This window comes from Chelonia mydas, chromosome 5 (genome assembly GCF_015237465.2).
Source record: "Chelonia mydas isolate rCheMyd1 chromosome 5, rCheMyd1.pri.v2, whole genome shotgun sequence".
In the NCBI taxonomy this organism is placed as follows: domain Eukaryota; kingdom Metazoa; phylum Chordata; order Testudines; family Cheloniidae; genus Chelonia; species Chelonia mydas.
Window position 1 is genome coordinate 48,448,258 of NC_051245.2, and position 23,753 is coordinate 48,472,010.

Genomic DNA, 23,753 nt, shown 5'->3' on the forward strand with positions numbered 1-23,753 from the left:
CACATCCTCCATAAATGCACTGTGTGCTAGTCCTTTTCGAAAAGGAGTTGAGAATCCAGGCTTAAAATGTTTCTTTTTGACCACTTCCAAGCAAGCTGTCTCAGACAGAGATTCATCTGATATCCCTGTACAACTGCCTGTTGTGTTGAGAAGCACCTCTGAGAGCTCATCCCCAATTAGCTCCAGGACTCTACTGGCTAAGCCTTTGATTTCCAGATATACAGGTAGGATTGTCCCTGTTACAACCGCTGAGGGAAAGGAGCATCATTCTTCCTCTAAGAGCAGAAGCAAATCTCCTCAAAAGACCTCCATAAAGAAGAGTTCAAACTCTCCCCTTTAATTCCAATCCAAGGAGATCCTATAGCCCAAGTTGGGCTCACGGTACTACCATTTAGTACCACCCACTGAGCCTACCTTGTCAATGATCAATAGAAAGACTGTAACCACTGAGGTGTCTGTAGCACCACATGTATATGGCACTGGTTGCTGCCTCTCCTTCATTGCCAATAACGGTACTGGTACTGAGCAAGTTGTTACAGATTACTTCAACTCTGGCTACTCCTATGGGCTATAATTTAGCCCCAATTTTAACAGCCCCATCTGCCTCAGTGACAATGAGATATACAGTATCAAAGGACCTCCAGGTTACAGAGGAAACTAAGTCTCCCCTTGCTATTGGTAGGGCTGCACATTCTATGAGCATGAGGGCCCACTGCCTCAGTTGTACCGGCCTGTTCTTTGGTACTGAATGCTGCTGTGGGGTTACAATCTATAATCCCTGCCTCTGCAGCCCCCCCTTTGGCACTGAAATTTTCTTATTCCTCTTCTGACTCCCAACAAAGTGGGGAAGGATCTCCCACCTGCTGCCCTAGAGCCTCTTCTTCCAAGTTTTATGGGTCAGAGAGGAAGACTAAGGTCTCCTACAGATCTAAGCAGCAGAGACTATGAGGGTGACCATGTGCCCTGGTACCTTTCTCTTTGGGCCCCTACTTCTTTTCCTTATAATACTCCTTCACTGCCATATTGGAGCCCCAGGTGTTCATATCAAGAGCATACACTGAATGCATCACCTCACAGAGAGAAGTACAGGAGGCAGAAAACAGTGCAGCTTCACGCAGCTTCTCAGTGAGGAACTGTCTGTAGGTGTGTGACATTTCTCCAAAAAGGGCCATATTTTTGGAGTTTAATGTACCTATCCCTACACAAATCCACAACATATATAATTTGAAAGTTTATTTTATGTACATTTAGATGAGGTCTGATGGGGAGCTGTCAAGTGGTGCCATAAGCCTATAGGTGAGGTGAAACAATGGTACCCAAAATGGGAAAGTGTCATTTTTTGCACAGTTCCAGAAACTCAGCAACGTGACTATGACTACAGTTTTTACTGTTCAAGTTAAACACTACATTAAGGTGTTGAAATTATTGGCCAAAGCTACCAAATGACAACATATTAAATTTTTTTGTTTTAGTATGGGGATGTATTTTTCCCCCAGGAAATGAAGAAGCTGTTTAGAATGTGACAAAAATGGTGATCATCAACATTTTGCAATATATTCTTAATTGTCAAAGTATCTCACAAGTGATTATAATAGTTTTATATATTTTCAATTTAAAATTGCTTAACCGATCAGTCTCACACTGAAGTTTGTGCACCAGTAGTAGTAGATTACACAGTAGTTTGTACTGCACAGTGGGTAGATATAAATGTACGTGAATTCCTAATGTAGTGCTTCTCCATTTGTAAGATTCTGTACATACAGTATGGCGTCTAGTCTGCCAGGTAGAATTTGTCATTTGTAATTGCCTATCCATACAGTACTAGCCTTTGAAACATTCTACAAACTAGGTTTTTAATTCAGAGACACTTATGTGCAGGTCAGTATTAGTGTTAGAAATAACAATACACAACTTCCTACTGGGCTTCAAGCAAATGGCTCATTAAACAAAAATGACAATTGTAATACTATCATACAGATCTAATTTATATCTAATTTAGCACAAGTCTGTATACTTGTATAAGATGAAAAATGGTGGCAGTAATGTTAGCAATATACTTTTGGAATTTTACCTCTACAGGGAAGTGACAGTATAAAATGGCATGGAGGACAAAGAGAAAAAGATTCTCCACATACAAGAAATGTATTAATTATCAAGAAAGTCAAAAGAATGAAAAACTGTCGAAAGCCACCAGTACTGGACAGAATTCTGTGATCCTGGCAGCAGAAGTTAGGAGAGATGAACTATATTTACAGCTACTGGATGAGTTTTCTAGTTTAGATGATGGGCCACCAATACTCTATCACAGAGGTTCCTTTCAAAAATACACAAACAAGTTGAATTGGATACCACAAAGTTGTACTAAACCCAGGAAGGAAAACAGACTCTGAAAGTGATCAGAAAGCATAACGTTAACCTGCTTCTATAGCCACGAGAGCAAGCACATCCTCCAGCAATTAGTCCTGTTGCATTGTTTGCTTGAGGAAAAACACACAAGAAAGACAAGAAACTTAATAAAAACAGAAACATATGAGATAACCAACCTAAGGGAGGCAAGCACTTCAAAGAGGAGATGATGACATGATGCGCAAAATATCTGTGGAAGGCTTGATTGCTAATGCTTCACTTTATCAGTTAACATGCCTTTCTTTCTGCTTCAGTACAACAAATCTTAACGCAAAACCACCTAGTTATAGGTCAACTATACAGTCACTTTATGACACTGCATCTTATCAGCTGATTGGAGCGAAAGAATGATCTTATGTACAACAAGAAGGCTCTTCTCTTGTTCAACCAGCTATAAAAATATAAAGCCTACTTCTCTCAGATCTAGAAACTGCAAGCCATTCCAGTAGCAAATTACAGGCAAAATTAGGAGATCACTATGGTTCTGTCATTTCATTCCATGCAGAGCATGGGCAAGGCACATCTATCTTCGTTCTATGCAGCACAATAACATTAACTGATTCTATCCAAGCTGCAACTAATCTGAAGCCAGGAACTTAAGTCATCCAAATGTTTTGTGGATGTTCTTCTGGTGAGTGAGCTTAATGAACAGCTTTCAAATGAACAACTGGTTTTGTATAATGCCACTTCAATCCTTTGGTCTGAAATAGCCAAAATGAAAGCCTCAGAATATTAGCCAAAGCTAGATGATTGTTGTTTACAGATGTCAGCTACTTTTGTGCCCCATCTGATGCAGGAGTTTGTCTTTTGGTTGATGGATAAAGAGGCATATAATTCAGCCTGCAAAGAGTATCATCTTTTAGAAGACATTAAAAGAAAGTGCTACTCAGTTGTGGAGTGCATACTATTTAACAGTTCCAAATTTATCATACTACCACATGTAAACCTTACTGCACAACTACATCATGAGTTTGGATCTTGTAATGAAACTGACATACTACATCTTCATGATTCTGCATCCATTCTGATGAGCTGAGGCAATTCATCATTAGTGCTCCAAAAACTGAAGTAGAAAGACTCCAGGGAGGTGTTCATTCCAAATGGAATAGTACCACTTCGTACTAGTGGAAATCTCATTCATGAAGGAGATGGTAATAGAAACATCAAAGTAGAGACCAGTGAAAGAAAGAATATCTTCCAATTAATGGCTAGAATAGTATTTCAGGAACAGTCTGCAGATAATCTAGCATCACAAGAAATATCACTGAAGCTTGGGAAATAAAAGTTACTTACTCACCCTGGGCAATCAGAGTCTCTTATGCAGTGTACAGAATTTGAAAAACCTAACACGTCCAGATCCAACTTGCCATGAAAAGTTGAGAAAATCAACTGCACTCAAGGCAGGACTACATAATAACTAAATCATTCCTGATGGGTGTTTATCTAACCTGTTCTTAAAAACCTTCAATGACTGTGATTCCACAAACTCCTTAGGTAATACGTTATAGCGCTTAACTACCCTGAGCGGTCCTTACTCTTGGGGGAATTCTTCACCTCTGCATGCGGGCAGAATTCATGTCACCTGTAGATTTCTTTGCTTCCCCATAGAAAAATGTCTTCTGACAGGGAAGCAAAGGGAAGCCACAAGAGCAGTTACGCATCCCTCACCAGCAGTGTGGGTACATCGCTTTGGGTGCCCGGAGCAGCTAGTGAAGTAAATCACTGTGGGGGGCTGTGGCTCCTACTCTGTGCTGGGCTCAGCTGCTAGTCCGGGGCTGAGTCAGACCCACCCTCAGGAACCTCGCCTGGCTGCAGGAAGCTCTGTCCCCCCTCTTCCTGTCCCCATCACTCCTCAGCTGCGGTAGGAGGGGTCACTGCACAGGGAACTGCTCTCCCGTCCGCCCAAACCCCTGCATCCGGACTCCCCTCATAAGCAGACCCCCCCCGCCAAGCCCCATCCCCCTGCACCCAGAACATCCACCCCACCCAAGCCTCATCCCCTGCATCTGGAGCCCTCCCTGCACCAAGACCCCTCTGCCAAGCCCTGCCCCCAGACCTCCCATGACAATCCCACCCCAACATATTTGCAATAGATAAAAGGATATTCTGGCTTGCTTCTGGTTTAATACTGTATCCTTCGTCATCTACGTCAGGAATGTTCTAAAAAGAAAAAAAAAGAAAATTTATGGCACTGATAACCTCTTCTATCCCTCTGAAATGTACAATCACAATAATGTATTTTTACTTGAAACTGTTGTACTTAGGAATTTAGACTTGTTTGACACTGTGGCCAGATTAAAATTACAGTATGACAGTTTGTGAAAGCGACAGTTACCCATTATTATTGGGCAATTATTTCAAGTTACGCTCCATGGCTCAGAAATTCTCTCACAGTTCAGATTTCACATTTCAAATAAGTGCTAATGGGTCTGGAGTTATCTGTGTAACTTTAACAAAATGCACTGTATACAGATTGATTTTATTTGCCTGCAGTTTTAAGTCTAAAGCACTTATTCTCCTAGCCCCATAGTTTTCAAATCTCTTCCCAATTTCTACTTCTACTATTTCAGCTACATTATTGCAGGCTTTGAGTTTGCAGGATCTCACACTCCAATTAATACACAGACTGGTCAAAATCTGGTGCATGATGTAATTTCTTTTTCCATAGGTAGCAATCCTGTATCACTACTTTAACAAAAGATTTTCCCCTCATTAGTTTTAAAATATATGAATAAGATTTTTAAAAATGGGAAGCTCACATCAGGCTCCTGCATCCCTATTTAGGTACCAACATAAAAGTTTTCTGATTTTCAAAAATACTGACCACCTAGCAGTTCCCAATGATTTAAGGTGAAATTGATGGGTTTTCATCACTTTTGAAAATCAGGATACTTATTCAGGCATTTAAATATGGACTAAAAAGAACACTTTAAGCATCTATTTTTAAAAATTTTAGCCATACAGTTTTAACTTTATAAAATTATACTCAAAGAGAGCCTCCTAATCCAAGGAGGGGAGAAGAGCAGAAAGTTCCTTTAAGTCCACTAGTGACCCCAACATGCAGATTTAATTTGTGTGTGAAGTGTTTAGACATTATACTGATAGGCACTGTAGAAAACTGCAAGACAGGGAGATCTCCAAAATGTAGAAATCTGGCCTCTTATAAATTCCTTATCAAAAAAGAACAGTAGTCTAGGATTAGGATGCTAAATTGTTTCTTTTAACAAGTTGATTGGTTATACGTTTGCGGAAATACAGACACTTGCGAGGAAAAGAGCATGAAACAAGAAAGTAGTTTATATATGACTTTGACTAAACAGGCATTAAAAGCTTGCTCCAAAAATTTTGAGGCAGGACTTAGACATTTTTTCCTCATCCTGAATCTTTTAAACTATTGATCCAAGACACATACAGGAAATTTTGTGATGGCACAAAAGGAAGTGAATGTAATGGTCTGTTACAGACAACCATAGGAAAAAAGTTATTTTCTCAATCAATTTTTCTATTTTCCTGCCCCCTCCCCTTTCTATTTAAAAGGGCAGGGGGTGGGAAAAAGTTGGGGGGAGGGAGGAGAGAAGGATGGAGAATTAGTGGACTAGAATCTTCCAATAAAATTTATTTTTAAGAAAAATCCAGAAACAAGAAAAACAGACTCCAGAATTCTTTCATAACCCATTTAAAGGCTGTTAGTGAAGTCTGTCAGTTAAGGGTGCAAAGCAGCAAGAAGTCAGGCCAGGAAATCTGACATAGGGCCTCTAAGAATACTTGCTACTTTCTTGGCAAAAAGCATGAGAAAGGATAATGCAGAGCTGCTGAAAACTCACTGCTGTAAAAGTAATTTTTGAAAAAAATTCAATCTGGGGAAATTGTCAAAGGGAGGGTCTGGACAGCAAGACAGTATTTCTTTGTATGGTTTAATATTGGTATAGTGTTTATGCTGTATTATGTATTTCAGTAGTTTTCAATGTTATTCATAGAATTTCTTCAATTTAAATTGATTGTTTGGTGGCTCTTACTAGTTATTTACATCTTGTTAATCAATGTTTTCATGGTATGACCACTATATCCTACCCCCAGTCATTTATAGGATTTTCTGGGTTTTCTTTTGGGCTCTCTTATTCTCCAGTAGCTACCTCTGCCATGTTTATATCAGAAAACTGAACCAATCCTGACTGAACTAGTGAGATGATCATTATAACCATAGCAGCAATGCTTGCTTGTTCTCTGCACCACTGCAGATTTGCCCCATTGTCCACATTAGAGCTGTTGGAAACAATTTCAGTTGCAGCACCCTCTTTATACTTTTCCCACAGTTCAGAGCAAACTTCCTAGAAGCACTGGATTCTGAGAAATTTCAAAAGGCTGCAGCTACCTTATGGGTCAGCAGTAGGATGACTATCTGAACCATTTTCATACTAACACTATATCTGAACCAGTACGGGCTGAAAGAGTTTAGACTACACTTATTTAGATGTGTAGAAATTAACTCTACTTCAAACAGTATCTGGGATGCACAAAGTGAAGCACTTGTGTATGGATACACTGTACTTTACAAGTGGGCTTTGGGGACCATATAGTTCTTAGAATGTACAAATGTGTCTATTGTAGACATGTCTTAGTCATCTTTCTGGGGGTCTTTAAGTGAATTCTCTTTAATTTGTTCAACTTTCTGTGCAGAACCATGTATATTTCATTTGAGAGTGCTGCAGCATTTCTAGTTAGAGATCATTCCACGTACTACCCACATTTATTTTAAGTTGTCTGTCACCTGGTTCTCTAACAAAGCAGAATAAAAGCATCACTATGAAATATTCCTGCAAGATACATAATTTCATTTCAGATGTGAATATCTTGACTATAATAAGGAACTTTAGACCTACCTACGAATACATACACAGTCAAAATTGTCCAATTCCCAAATCTAAATAAGGAGTATCGAAACTGTTGACAGATTGTGCATGTGTGCGCCAAGCATCCTCATGCCTGCACTTGAAAATATGAATCTTTCTAACCCTAGAGATAGTTTTGTTTTCAGCAGTTAACTTAAGAAGGAACTTCTTGTATTGCATTATTTACCCTGGAAATGGAACAGTAGATGCAAGATTTGCCAAGTGAACATAGACAAATCAAATGGAAAAAGCCCTGTTAATTTAAAGTTTCCAAGAGGCTAATAATGTGGAATAAAATACAAAAGTAGAGAAAAATATTTAACAGCACCTCTCTAATGTTTAATTTCAATACATGGATCCTGGGTTTCCAAGAAATCAGACGCTGATTTTAAGAAGTTATTTAGCTTTTCTAATTTTACTTTTCAATAAATAATATTTTTGTCCCAAAAGATGAGTATAAGTTTACCTTGTTTACTTTTTCCTCAAAGGACCAACATAGCTTCAGTGGTCATCTTAATAATATTTATTTGCCAATAGTTACCACACATTCAGAGATACTACAGTTTTTTCCTATACTTAAAACAGGAAATAATTTAGTAAATATGCAGCATCTGGTGGTAAATGTTTAAATTTTAATGGTAGCCAGTATATTAAAATGTTACTTTTAATTTAGCCTCACCTTTTACAATTTTATTTTGATTGACAGAGCCTCATCTCATAGCATCAAGGCATGGATTGAAAGAAGCCTGGGCATAAGTAGTCAACACTTTTTCTCTACTGCCCCCGCCCTCCAAAAAAAAAAAAAAAAAAAGTTGAGAGGGACAAAATAGATTGAGGAAAGTTTCAGAACTAAAAGGATATAGTAATGGTCATTTAATTGCCTAAATTTGCTACCAGTTACCATTTCCTTAAGTCTGGTACATTGAATCAGTTACTACAATAAGAATTCTTGTGTAAATATTAAACATAGTTTTTGATACTGCCAATAAAACCAAGAGAAATTTTTTTACATCCACAAAAGAGAAGCAGCAGATCAAAAATCTGTACATGTCAAACTTTTATTTCAAAAGACTTAAAACACGGGGAAAATTGTCATATGAATGTTTTGCATTGCTGCCCATCACACAATATAATGAAATTCAAAAACATTTTCCATATATGATAATGTATCATATAAAGTGTTTGTCACAAACTTTATAAAAGTTTTTAAAACTAATGGGTTTCAGAGTAGCAGCCGTGTTAGTCTGTATTCGCAAAAAGAAAAGGAGTACTTGTGGCACCTTAGAGACTAACAAATTTATTAGAGCATAAGCTTTCGTGGGCTACAGCTCACTTCATCGGATGAATTCAGTGGAAAATAGAGTGGGGAGATTTATATACATAGAGAACATGAAACAATGGGTGTTACCATACACACTGTAACGAGACTGATCACTTAAGGTGAGCTATTACCAGCAGGAGAGCGGGGGGAAACAACCTTTTGTAGTGATAATCAAGGTGGGCCATTTCCAGCAGTTGACAAGAACGTCTGAGGAACAGTGGCGGGTGGTGGTGGGGGAATAAACAAGGGGAAATAGTTTTACTTTGTGTAATGACCCATCCACTCCCAGTCTCTATTCAGGCCTAAGTTAATTGTATCTAGTTTGCAAATTAATTCCAATTCAGCAGTCTGGTTTTGAAGTTTTTTTTGTTGAAGAATTGCAACTTTTAGGTCTGTAATCGAGTGACCAAAGAGTTTGAAGTGTTCTCTGTCTGGTTTTTGAATGTTATAATTCTTGACGTCTGATTTGTGTCCATTTATTCTTTTACGTAGAGACTGTCCAGTTTGACCAATGTACATGGCAGAGGGGCATTGCTGGCGCATGATGGCATATATCACATTGGTAGATGTGCAGGTGAACGAGCCTCTGATAGTGTGGCTGATGTGATGGTGTCCCCTGAATAGATATGTGGACACAGTTGGCAACGGGCTTTGCTGCAAGGATAGGTTCCTGGGTTAGTGGTTCTGTTGTGTGGTTGCTGGTGAGTATTTGCTTCAGGTTGGGGTCTGTCTGTAGGCAAGGACTGGCCTGTCTCCCAAGATCTGTGAGAGTGATGGGTCATCCTTCAGGATAGGTTGTAGATCTCTGATGATGCGTTGGAGAGGTTTTAGTTGGGGGCTGAAGGTGATGGCTAGTGGCGTTCGGTTATTTTCTTTGTTGGGCCTGTCCTGTAGTAGGTGACTTCTGGGTACTCTTTTGGCTCTGTCAAATCAGCAGGTGGGTATTGTAGTTGTAAGAATGCTTGATAGAGATCTTGTAGGTATTTCCCCTTGTTTATTCCCCCGCCCCCCACCGTTCCTCAGACGTTCTCTTGGCAACTGTTGGAAATGGCCCACCTTGATTATCACTACAAAAGGTTTCCCCTCCCCCACTCTCCTGCTGGTAATAGCTCACCTTAAGTGATCACTCTCGTTACAGTGTGTATGGTAACACCCATTGTTTCATGTTCGCTATGTATATAAATCTCCCCACTGTATTTTCCACTGAATGCATCCGATGAAGTGAGCTGTGGCTCACAAAAGCTTATGCTCAAATAAATTTGTTAGTCTCTAAGGTGCCACAAGTACTCCTTTTCTTTTTGCGAATACAGACTAACACGGCTCCTACTCTGAAACTTTGTGAAGTGTTCACCCACAGGTGATAGGGTGTTTTTGTCTTTTATCATTTTCCTGTGTGAGTTCATGTGAGAGCACAGTGATTGTCTGGTTTCACCCACATAATTGTTATTGGGGCATTTAGGGCATGGTATGAGGTATACCACGTATTGTGTTATGCATGTATAGGATGCATGGATCTTGAAAGGTGTGTTGATCATTGTAGGAGTGGAGCTATGTCTGCAGGTTTGTATCTATTGTTCTAGCAGGGTCTGGTGCAGCTTTGAGTTGATATGTCCTGGTCTGTGGGGGCCTTGTGTCTGATGATGAATTTGCAGAGGTTGGGAGGTTGTTTGAAAGCCAAATGTGAGGGTTCAGGAAAGATTTCTCTCTCAGACCTGAAGAAGAGCTCTGTGTGGCTCAAAAGCTTGTCTCTTTCACCAACAGAAGTTGGTCCAATAAAAGATACTACCTCACTCACCTTGTCTTTCTAATATCCTGGGACCGAGATGGCTATAACTACTCTTCAATAAGGGTCAGGAACTGGGAAACAGCCACAGGGCCTTCAGAGGGAAACCCTTGGCTGCTCAGTTCCCAGAAAGCAACTGGGAAAGAAGAGGAAAAAGCCAGAATGAGACCTGCCTTGGGTGCTACTGAGGCAGCTGCCCCTCCGACTGACTAACTGCAAGCCAGCTGACCCTTTCATATGGCTATAAAAGCCGGTCAGGTGGAGACAGAGTTGAAAGGAAAGGTGTTCCTATCACTTATGAGTAAGGCTACGTTTTAGTCACGGGTATTTTTAGTGAAAGTCATGGACAGGTCATGGACAGTAAACAAAAATTCACAGCCCATGATCATGACAGGTGCTGGGGGGGAGGCAGCGGCGCATGGCCCGGGACCCCTGCTGGTGCTGGAGAGTGGTTGGCGGGGCTGGCAGGCTTCCTAACTGGCTCCAAGCCTCCTCAGAAGCGACAACATCCCCCTCCCTCAGCTCTCAGACAGAGGTGTGGCCAGGCAGCTCTGTGCACTGCCTCCACCCCAAGCGCTGGCACCGTGGCCAGTGGGAGCTGCGAGGGCGCTGCCTGCAGGCGGAGGTGCCACCACCTAGGAGCTGAGGAATGTTGCCACTTCTGGGGCGCCCCCTCCGAGGTAAGCGCCGCCCAAAGCGCTCACCCCCTCCTGCACTAGCAGAGGCTGGTGCAGCTGTCCCAGGGGCTACCTGAGCTCAGGCAGCCCCTGGGCCAGCCACATGGCAGCTACAGAAGTCACAGAGGTCCCAGAAAATCACGGAATACATGATTTCTGTGACCTCCATGACAAACTTGCAGCCTTACTTATGAGACTATAATCTGATAAAAGCATTAGAATTTTATCATCTCTGAAAGAAGCCTTCCTTGACAATATCCACAAATATCTGCTGACAGTGTTACCAGTACACTAATACATTTTATTCATGGACAAAACAGATAGTCTTAAGAACTCTTAGAAAATCTGCATGAGGGCTGTATACCCAATTTGAGGATGGCAACTGCCTGGGCTTGAAGACATTCTTGCTTACCTCTCTTCCGAGTCACTAATAGAATGGAGAGAGAGTACGAGGTGACAATATTAGAAGCCATAATCTGAAAACAAGCTCAGGAGGTAGAACCTTCTTGTACTGACAGCATATTTAAATTTCTACTTAATTTCCTACGTATTGTCTTACAATACTTTTGTTCAGAGCTTCTCAAATTGTGCTCCACAGACAGGTGACTGGTCACATTACTGGCATCTCATTTTCACCTGCTAAACTGCGTTAAAAGACAGTTTAAAATACATTAAATACTTTTACGGCTACAGCTGCCACAGGGAGGGTTATGTCATTGCAAATGGGAGGGAGGCAGTCCATGTGATTCTCTCTCTATTAAGAGATCTCACTATGAAAAATTTGAAAAATTCTCGGCTCTAGTTCATTCTTAATCTTTTTGAGACACTTTATGAAAGGAATGATGTTAAAGAGTCTTCATGGACACCGGAATGTAGGGCTACATAAGTAACTGAAAAGAGCTCTGCATATCTTTCCATATGGATGTCGTCTTTGGCAAAGAAAGCTGACTGGGCTCTCCAAATCAGACCAGCAGAACTTTCACAGACAGTTCTGAAGGGATCCTGCATTTCTCCTGGATATCGCAGATTATGGAATATCTAACTAGTCTTAAGGACAGTACAAGTAGTTTCATTAGCTCTCTGCAGCAGTGACAAAGAAACTGAGGTGGGTCAAACTTCTTTACACAGATGTGGGTGATGACATCATCTTAGCCCGGGTCTACACTACGAGTTTAGGTCGAATTTAGCAGCGTTAGATTGATTTAATCCTGCACCTGTCCACACGATGAAGCCATTTTTGTCGACTTAAAGGGCTCTTAAAATTGATTTCTGTACTCCTCCCTGACGAGGGGATTAGCTCTAAAATCGACACGGCCAGATCGAATTTGGGGGTAGCATGGACGCAATTTGACGGTATTGGCCTCCGGGAGCTATCCCAGAGTGCTCCATTGTGACTGCTCTGGACAGCACTCGACTCAGATACTTTGGCCAGGAAGACAGGAAAAGCCCTGTGAACTTTTGTATTTCATTTCCTGTTTGGCCAGCGTGGCAAGCTGATCAGCACAGGTGATCATGCAGAGTTCATCAGCACAGGTGACCACGGAATCTCAGAATCACAAAAGAGATATAGCATGGACCGAACGGGAGGTACTGGATCTGACTGCCGTATGGAGAGATGAATCCATGCTATCAGAAGTCCGTTCCAAAAGACGAAATGCCAAAATATTTGAAAAAAAATCTCCAAGGGCATGAAGGACAGAGGCTACAACAGGGACCCACAGCAGTGCCGCGTGAAACTTAAGGAGCTCAGGCAAGCCTCCAAAAAAACAAAGAGGCAAACGGCCGCTCCGGGTCAGACCCTGAGACATGCCACTTCTATGATGAGCTGCATGCAATTCTAGGGGGTGCCCCTACAACTACCCCACCCCTGTACATGGACTCCTGCAAGGGAGTCTCATGCAACAGGGATGAGGATTTTGGGGACAATGAAGATGAGGAGGAGAAGGAGGAGGAGGTTGAAGATAGCGTACAGCAGGCAAGTGGAGAAACCGTTCTCCCCATCAGCCAGGAACTGTTTATCACCCTGGAGACAATACCCTCCCAACCTGGGCTCCCGGACCTTGGAGGAGGAGAAGGGACCGCTGGTGAGTGTACCTTTGTAAATATAATACTTGGTTTAAAAGCAAGCGGGTTTAATGATTAATGGCAGATTAAAGTTAATGGCAGTCAGATCCAATACCTCCCGTTCAGTCCATGCTGTATCTCTTTTGTGATTCTGAGATTCCGTGGTCACCTGTGCTGATAAACTCTGCATGATCACCTGTGCTGATCAGCTTGCCACGCTGGCCAAACAAGAAATGAAATTCAAAAGTTCACAGGGCTTTTCCTGTCTACCTGGCCAATGCATCTGAGTTGAGAGTGCTGTCCAAGCAGTCACAATGGAGCACTCTGGGATAGCTCCCGGAGGCCAATACCGTCGAATTGCATCCACGCTACCCCCAAATTCGACCTGGCCGTGTCAATTTTAGTGCTAATCCCCTTGTCGGGGAGGAGTACAGAAATCGATTTTAAGAGCCCTTTAAGTCGACAAAAATGGCTTCATCGTGTGGACGGGTGCAGGGTTAAATCGATCTAACGCTGCTAAATTCGACCTAAACTCATACTGTAGACCAGGGTGACAACACTACTGCACCCCCACAGTGGGCACTGTTTTTCTATAAGTTCTTCAGTTCAATGCAAAGGCATTGAATCCCATTAGTGGGAATGCAGAGGGACCCTTGAAGAATAACTGCCAAATCTGTTCAGAAGTTAGTGCCCTTGGGAGCCTTACAGGCTCCCAAACACTTTGGATCAGATTGCTTACTACCATGTATGGCCTATGGCAGGAGTGGGTAAACGATGGCCCAGGGCTGCATCCAGCCCGTCAGACGTTTTAATACAGCCCTCAAGCTCCTGCTGGGGAGCAGGGTCGGGGGCTTGCCCCACTCCGGCACTCCAGCCGGGGAGCGGGGTTGGGGGCTTGCTGTGGCTCCCGGAAGCAGTGGCATGTCACCCCTCTGACTCCTACGTGTAGGGGCATCCAGGAGGCTCTGCATGCAGCTCCCATTGGCTGGGAACTGCGGCCAATTGGAGCTGCAGGGGAGGCTCCTGAGGACAGGGCAGCGGCACAGAGCTGCCTGGTCGCACCTCCGCGTGGGAGCCAGAGGGGGACATGCTGTTGCTTCCGGGAGCTGCTTGAGGTAAGCGCTGCCTAGAGCCTGCACCCCTGACCATCTTCTGCACCCCAACCCCCTACCCCAGCCCTGATCCCCCTCAGGCCCTCCGAACCCCTCGGTCCCAGCCTGGAGCAACCTCCTGCACTTCCAACCCCTCCAATCCCAGCCCCACCCCAGAGCCTGCACCCTCAGCTGGAGCCCTTGCCCCTTCCTGCACCCCAATCACCAATTTCGCCCACCATAAAATTTCCATACCCAGATGTGGCCCTCAGGCCAAAAAGTTTGCCCAACCCTGGCCTATGGGGTTTTCTCTACTCTTTTGGTGGTCAGGAAAATATTTTTATCCTCCTTCTCTACAAGGAACAGAATGAAACTTTTTTGCTTGAACAGAAGTTCATTAGAACCGAAACCAAAAAATTTCTATATCAGTAGCAACAACTTCAACTGCACCCTGAAAAGATTAAGAAACCTGTGAATTCTTTAGAGTACTGGTGTAATATGCTCCCTCCTGTAACACATTTAAAGAAGCAGACAGATTCATGCTTCAGCATGTTCACTTCTGAAATATTAGTGGGTCCAGGACCAGCAATATGTCAGGTCTGTGTCATGATCATTTTACATACTAGTCTTAATTTTCAAAAATGAAATCCAAAATTGTATTTTCAGCTTTTTCTTACTATACTCCTCATGTATATATCACTGCCTGCATGTATGTCATACTAAGAAAAAAAAGATTTTCCTCTGTACACATCTCAAGGCACAACAATTCTCAATTAAAAATGAGTGCATTTACACCTTGCTCTAATTTCCTGCTGAAGAGAGTTTTTCCACTAAACAATTCCGTTTTTAATACCATATAACACATTGACGGTTTATAGATAATACCTTAAATCAATCTTTTCTCAAATTTGGTATTCTATCTTGAAGCTCTAACTTTAACATTCAGAATATTTAGATCCAATTTCTCTTTTTTGAAAACTTTCAGAACTATGTGATTTTAAAAACCGGAGAAGGGGAGCTTCACACGGTCCAGTACCTTATATCAGCTTGTTCAAATCACAAGGTTCTTAACTATGCTTGACCTCAAGCTGACCTAGTTTATGTGCCAAAAAAAGTACTAATGAAGCTTGACAACAAAGTAAACAGAACAAAAACAAATAGCCAAAGGCTGTGTACATGCCCATATAATAATACAACCAAACTGACTCCTGAAACTAATTACAACGGTAAGCTATTTTCCAATATTTCAGGATCTTTCATGGTTAAAATAGATTAAAATGAAACACACATCTTTATAAACACAATAAGCATTTACTTTTATTTGAATTTTGGCCAGATCCAATATAAAAATAACCCAAAAATCCACGCAGTAGCCAGGGATAATGGGGAAAAAAATGTCAATAACCGGTAATTTTGCCTTCTTTATTAGCATACAATTGTGAAAACTCATCTTGGAGAAGTGATTATTAAATTGTTTCTAATGTACTGAATGCTTGCAAGCAAGACAAAATTAGTGGGTAAATTCTTTTAGAATTTCATCTAAAAATCTATGTATTACTTTGTATCTCAGATCTGATTTTGCAAAACCTCTTGCAACTATGATTTATCAACAATGTTACTTTAGCATCTATACACCGTGATGTACTGAGTTAAAAATCAGTAGTAAAGTCAAGGGTAAATGCAGGTAAACAGAGTTTACCCACTTCTCATTTGGGATATATGGAGTTTAGGTTAGGTTAGTTTACCCACTTCTTTTTTTAATCACTACACCACTGCTTAAAACATAGAAAAAGTAGATGCTCAGCAGCTAAAACTATGAGTGACCTGAAAAGCATCTTGTCTCTGCCTTCAATGCTATTCACGTAGCTGGAGTAGCATAACTTAGGTCGACTTACCTCGGTAGTGTTGACAAGGCCTTAAGTTTTGGTGTGAAGGCCTCTATTTTTACTTTATTTAGGACAAGTGAAAAAAGGCATTATGGGCCTGATCTAAAGCCAATGGAAAGATTCATTGACTTCTGTGAGCTATGATTCAGGCTCCATACCCTGGGAGGCTCTCTGGACTAATATAGCAGATTATGACGGCAAAGTATCTAAACTACATCACAGCAACACAGTATTATACTACTCCACACATTTTTTGTATCAATGTTTCCCAGCGTCCTTGGTTTAACTCAATGCACACCTGAATTAGACAATAAGTAATTTACTTAAAATTTTCTAGGAGCTACAGCTTCCATTTTTGCATTATCGAGTTCCAAACACCAGCTAGACATTAATGAATTAAAAAAACAAACAAAAAACCCCGAAAACAAAGACAGAAAAGTTAAATAAACAACAACTGCAGACATAAAATCTGCTTTTCAACAATCTCTCTCGTGTTTTTCTATAAAGGTCCCTCTACTTTTACTATAAATTCCAAAGCCACAAAAACTTGACACAGAGTCAAGAAAACACCGCAACCTACTCTCTATACCAGTGGTATCCAACCTTCTGAACCTGAGGGCTGGACATAAAGGACCGACAATTAGAGTTAGATACAATTTTTCAGGCAAAATCTTTTTTTTTTTTTTACACTGAAAAATTTGGGACTCTGGTAGACAAACATTTAGCAAATTTGTGTAGATTTTGGTGAATTGTTTGAGCCTAAATGAGAAAAAAAATCAAATGTTAAAACAAACCATTAAGACAGCATCAAAATGAAATTATCTGAGATGAGGGATACCCAAGTTCCAGGCACTGCTCCAAAGTAAGGATTCAAACCTGGGTCTCCCATATCCCAGGTGAGTGCCCTAATCATTGGGCTATACCGGGAATTGGGCAGGGGACATCATCACTTCCTCTGGTGGTTCTGTGAATCTAGCTCTTCATTTCCTTGGCTTTTATTAAAAATATTCTAAATGAAATTTTTTTGATTCACTGAAATTCAGACATTTTGAATTTGGTTTGACCCAACCAACTCCATTCTCCCCCAGCCCCCGCCCCAATGGTGAACCAGAAAAATCAGTTATTTATACAGCTCTATCCATAACTAATACTTTGCAGCAGATTGTTGACCCTATTCCTCCTGGCACACATGGGAATGGGAAGCACACACAAGTCCCATGCTGGGGATTCTCCTGGAGTATGAGCCAGCAGTGGGTATGTCAGGCTTAAGAGGGGGAGTGTCTGGAGAGGGCTGCCCTCTGGCCACTTCAGCTGACATATGATCCAGAGGGAACCCTCACCAGCTAGCAGAGGTTAGAATAGTCTCCAAGCTGTAGAGGGGCAAAGAATCAGCTAACCACAACTGGTTGTTGGTTCTCAGTTCTTCCTCCCTTTCTCATCCCGTGGGCTACCCTGGGTGGCTGTGTAGTAGAAGTGAGGCTTCCTCTGCTAGCCATTCCTTAGGTGCAGGCAGAGCCTAATGCAAACTAAGCAAAATAGTAAACCAAGGATAAATTTAATGAAATTTTAACGTGCATGTAGTTTCTGATACATACTATAGCAGTAGTTTTAAGGCTTTTTCTATACAGTGAACCACACCTAACTAGATAGAGACTGTCTTTCTTGGAACAAATCCACCCTCCTCAGATTTCTACAGACCACACCGACCCCTCTGTCCCCCATTATTGATCACATAACACTCTTCTGGCAACAACAGGAACTGGTTATATGGAAAAGTAGCTTAAGGTAAAAATTAAATGTATTATCTTTCTTTTCACATGATTTGTAGCTGCAAACAAAGATGATCAAGAGCACAGTCTGACCAGACAGATCTCCATGGATCAGCCTAAGAACTGCTGGAATTATGGTAGGAAATGCATTTTCCACGGTTGCCTTATTATATATTGCTTATTTTTCTTTTTCTATTCATAAATACTTATTACAGTATGGCCAAATATGAAAGTCCTAAACAAAGTGGTGTAAGTGCTACCTCTGATTTCCCACAGTTTATACACAAAGACTAGTGGATAAACTACTTCCCTTACACATCACAGGTACTGAGTTCAAATCTTGTTGGAGGCTGTATTTTTGTAAAATGTCTACATTTTTCTTCTCCATGACTGTAGTTAAGATTGTACACAGATTTCCTCCTCCCACTAACCCCAGTCCCCCAGGTTACCTACCTGTATTAGTAACTGTTGTTCTTTGAGATGTGAGTGCAGACGTGTATTCAACTCAGATGTGCATGTGTCCAGCACAGCAAAGCCAGAGAACTTTGCTCAGCAGTACCGATTTTGGCAGTGCTTGCGCCCTCTTGTACCCCCACCCAGGGCTATATGACTGATGGCAGAGCTGCCCTAACCTCCCTCAAGTTCCTTTGCACCGGAATCCAAGACTTGAGAATCCGATGCAGAGGGGATGGAGGGTTGTGGAATACATGTCTGCATCCATGTCTCAAAAGGTACACGTAGGGTAACTTTTTTCTTTGAGTTGTTGCAGATGTGTATTCCACTCAGGTGAGTCACAAGCAGTAATGGATGGAGATGGGGTCTCAGAATCTGCTTAAATAACAACTGCAGAATTGCCCTTCCAAAGTTTGCATCTGATCTAGAATAATGCATAATAGCATAATGTTTGGTAAAAGTCTGTATGGAAGACCAGGCAGCATCCCTGCAAATGTCCAATATAGAAACATCACTAAGCTATGTAGCTATGGCTACATTACGAGACTTTTAGCAACACAGCTGTGCTTCTATAGCTGTGTCGTTAAAAGTGTAGCTGCCGTTTGTCAGCAGGGCAGAGCTCTCCTGCTGACAAAAAACTTCCACCCCCCACGAGTGGCAGTGGTTTTGTCGGCTCTCCTGCCGACAAAGCGCTGTTCACACTGGCACTTTTCGTCAGTAAAACGTGTGTCATTCAGCGGTGTGGTTTTTTAACACCCCTGAACGACAAAAGTTTTGCTGATGAAGTGCCAGTGTAGACAAACCCAGAGAAATGCAACCAAAGTCGCATGGCACCTTGTTAAATGAGCTACCAGTTTCTGGGAGTTGTGGTCTGAGCTACCCCATATGCTATCATAGTGCAGGAAGGAATCTATCAGAAATTGTGTGGAAATCACCAGATCCTTCATCTGATCTGCATAAGAAACAAAAAGTTGAGGTGGCAAGTCCTTTACAGACAGAATGCCAATGATTGTCTCACATCCAAGGAATAAATATGCTGTTCATCTGCATTTGAGTGAGGCTTAGGAAAAAAACCAGGTAGGTATATTGTTTGGTTAAGGTAAAATTGTGACATCATTACTTTTGAAAAACTGAGTACATGGAGATTCCTCCATTAAGGCCCACAGCTCACTAAATCTCCTTGTGGAAGTTATAGCAACAAGAAAAGCTGTCTTTTGGCAAAGAAGAAACAGAGAGCAAGTGGTTAGGGACTCAAATGGAGGACCCATGAGGGCAGCCAGTACAGTATTGAGGAAGTTAATTCTTTTACAGGAAGAAAGAAGTGGACAATGTGTTATAGAAATCTAACCATCATGGAATTGGAAAATACCAACTTCTTTTGGACTGGAGGATGAAATGCTGAGATCATTGCTAAGTGGACCCTCAATTTGCTGAGTCAGAGAGTTGAGAACTTGAGATGTAACAGGTAATCCAAAATATCTTGAATACACAGTAGCATCAGCCAAATTCCTTAAGCTAAAGAACACTTCCACTTAGCCAAACAGGAAGACCTAACAGAAGGTTTTTTTACCATTAAATAGGACTTGCCGCTGCACTGCTTGCAAACATTGTTCTTCCTCCTCATGCAGCATCCATGCCATTAGGTGCAGACAGCTCAGTGCTGGATGCTGTATCAGAGTATGATGTTGTGTCAGCAGGTCAGGAATGAGGGGAGGAGATCTGAGAGATTGAATAGACAGACTGTGAAGGTCAGAGAGCCAACACTGTCTCAGCCAAGCTGGTGCAATGAGTATCAGATTGGCATGTTCCAGCTTCAGTTTGAGAATGAGTGGTATCAAGGGGAACATATATATTAGGGCCAATTCTCAATTCAAATGAAAGGCATCAATTAATAAGCCTGTACTGAAATCCACTTGAGAGCAAAATTGACTGCATTTCTTTTTTGTCTTTTGCTGTAAACAGGTCAACTGTCAGAATGCCCCATTCTTTCAAAAGGGACCTCAGCACACTCCTTTTCATGAACCATTCATGACTCTGGGAGAAACTGCTGCTGAGGTGATCGGACAACCAATTCTGAGCACCTAGTAAGCGTGCAGCTGTGGGAACAATATCTTACTTGATGCAAAAGTGACAAAACGTTATTGCTTCCTTATAGAGCTGGTTGGAGTGTGCTCCTCCCTGCTTGTTGGCATAATACACTGTGGTGATATTGTTGGTAAGTATGTGAACCGCTGTGCCCTTGACCTGAGCCTGAAAGGCCTGGCATGCATTGTCAACCACTTGAAGCTCCAGGATGCCGATATGTAGGGAAACTTCCTGTTTTGACCACAAAGCCTGAATTTTCCATTTCTCTTTACTTGCCTCCCAATTTATTGTGGCGGTATCAGTAAATATAGTACTTGTCAGAGAAGGAAGGGAACACCCTCTCATACATCGCTCTGTTCTGCCCATTACTGTAGGGACTCCAGAATCACCAGTGGCATTTGGAGAAGCTTGTCCAATGAACAACATCTCAGATGACAGACCAACTTCAACCACTATTGAAGAGGACAAAGGCACAATCTCACATGCTGGACTATATAAGTGTTTAGTAGGCCACATGGCCTACTAAACTCAGATGTACATGGACTGTAGCTGAAGTGTGAGACTGGAGGGACAGACACAGGCGACAATTTGTTTGGAAATGTTCTTGTGGGAGAAAGATCCTTAAACTCAGCGTCTAGTAGGGCCCAATGAAGTTTATTTTGTGTGTTGGAATTACTGCTGAATTTGTCTTGTTCAAAATCAATCCTAGCCAATCGAAGAGATCCAGCATGAACTGGACATGACAGAGGACTTGTTCCTCACTAGCCAGTCTTCTATGTATGGTAAGATGTGAATTCTCATCCTCCTGAGACAGGCTGCCATTACTGTCATGCATTTGGTAAATACATGTGTGGCTGATAAGAGGCAAAAGGGCAGTATTGTTTAATGGTAATGTTGGCCTGCTACTACGAATCTCAGTAACTTCCTGTGGCTTGGGAAAGTTGCTCCATGAAAGTAGGCATGCTGAAGATCAAAGGCTGCAAACAGTCATGGTGATCTAATGCGAGGAGAATTGTAGCTAAGGTTATCATGCAGAATCTCATATATTTGTTGAGTCCAGAATAGGTCTCATATTGGACTTGGGGAAGGTACCTCAAAAAAGGTAGCAGAGTAGAATCCCCTTCCCCAGTGCTGAAGGGGAAGTTCCTCTATGGCTCCAGAAACGCAGTCTGGATCAGCTGTAGGAGCAGTGACTTTGAGACGGATCCCTAAAAGGGACCAGATGGGGGGGATAGACAGGAAATGGATAACATAACCCCCAATCCCAGAGTGTTTAGGACACATTTGTATGTAGTTCTTGTTTCCCAAGCACTGTAGAAGTAGGACAGTGTCTCCAAATGGAGAGGAACTGGTGTGGAAATTGACAACTGGTAAGCTGCCCTTGTTACAAGCATCAAATTGACTGCTTAGCTAAAGCTGATTGAGGATGGGTGGGCTGGTTCAAATTAGAACCAAAAGGCCTTTTTCTCTGTGACTTATGGCTCTTTCTGAAGAAGTCCTGCTGTCTAGCAGCATAAGCTGACTGCTTGTAATACCACTGGGAATACTGTTGGTACTGCCGCTCTCCATAATGCCATCTCTTAATCATGGGTATAAACCCGAAATGAACATAAAGTAACTTGAGAGTCCTTAAAAGACTGTAACGTCTCATCCAACTTTTCTGGAAACAAAAAGTAACCATTGAAATGTAGGTCCTAGCTGGACCTTGGGAGCTATGCCAGAGTCCTGTAACTATGAAGCTCTTCTCTGTTACATCTGAGGCCATAATCCTGGAGGAGACGTCTGCCACATCCAGTGCTAACTGCAATGACATCTTTCCCACTCAATGACCTTCCGCCATAAAAGCCTTAAACTTTCTTGGAGGATTCTGGTAATTTTATCATATTCTGAAAACAGTGCCTGCTGATTGGCAATGTGCATTTGTAAAAACAAAGTCGAATAAATTTTTCTTCCCATCAAATCCAACCATTTAGACTCTTTTCCTTTAAGCACTCCCTTAAATCTCCTGTCTTTTTCCCTCAGCAATACACATCAGGGCAGCTTGAGGGCCCTCTGCTGTAGCCTGCCACTGCATGTTGGCATAAGGGGGTGGAGCCACACCCAACCCTCTCACTTGCTTTTTATCAGATAGACAATGATAAGAGTGGGGAAGGAGGGCAGGTCATGGAATGGACATGTGCAACACATCTTGAAGAACAGTTACGGAAAGATAGGTAACTTTCTTCTTGGAGTGATTGCACTTGTCCACTGTAGGTGATTAACTTGGAGGTGGGTTGGCGTCTACTTGAGCAGAGACTAGAGAACAAGACATCCAAAAGAGGAATCGTCCTGAACTGACTGGCTATAGCATAATGAGAAGCAAATGTGTGCACTGATGACCAAGTTGCCGCTTTGCAAATGTCCAGAATGCACCAGGAAAGCTGCTGATGCTGCATGCATCCTAGCTGAGTGAGCCAACACTCTAGTGGTGAAGTAACACTAGCCAACAGGTAGCACAAATGAATGCATGAAGAAACCCAGGATAAAATTCTCTGAGTGGAAACCAGATGGCCTTTCACTCTGTCCGCTATCACAACACACAGCTGTGTTGAGGACATAAAGGACTTAGTGCAGTCCAGATAGAAAACTAAAGCTCTTTTCACTTCGAATGAATGGAAGTTTTTCCTCATCTCTCCGAGCGTAAGACTTTGGAAGGAAAGTCAGCAAATAAACTGCCTGGTTATTGTAAAAATTGGAGACCATCTTTGTTAGGAATTTAGGATGAGGGTGGCGATAAACTTTAAACTTCTGGAAAATTGCACAGAAAGGATTTGACACCAGCGCTGTCAACTCACCCACTCGCCTCGCTGAGGTAATTACAATTAAAAAATCATCTTCACAGAAAGATTGAGCAGAGAGCAAATTGCAAGAGGTTCAAGAGTGGCACCATTAATTTTGCCAACATGAAATTCAGATTGCATGGGTGAATAGGATCTTGCACCTGTGGGTATAATCTGTCCAAGCCCATTAGAAACCCGATGGTGATGGGGTTGTGTGACATTCCCCAGCGTACAACATGGACTGCTGAACAGCTAAAGCATTCTGCATCACTTTATGTGAAAGTGACTATGTTTTGAATGCATTTTATTACAGGATTTCACCAAAGCGAGCAGTATGAATAGCTTGAAACTTAAAAAGAGACAATAGATGGAAGTTATAAATCTTGTTCTAAGTGCATTCATGAATGGCTGGGAATGATACAGACTGGGAAACAAATGAAAGTACAAATTTTCTGGTTAGAAATTATGAAAATATGAAATTTTCAGTCAGAAAGAATCCCAGGCACATTT

At 41.9% G+C, this 23,753-nt stretch overlaps 1 protein-coding gene across 6 annotated transcripts in view; it reads right to left on the reverse strand.

Moving 5' to 3' along the window:
- The window catches only part of FCHO2 (FCH and mu domain containing endocytic adaptor 2), a 230,456-nt gene that overhangs the window by 53,442 nt on the left and 153,261 nt on the right, over positions 1-23,753 (reverse strand). For all 6 annotated transcript variants that reach the window (XM_037903050.2, XM_037903047.2, XM_037903046.2 and 3 more), the window contains one exon: positions 4,512-4,566. In XM_037903050.2, coding sequence (XP_037758978.1) covers positions 4,512-4,566 — 55 coding nt within the window. The remainder of the gene's footprint in view (positions 1-4,511; positions 4,567-23,753) is intronic.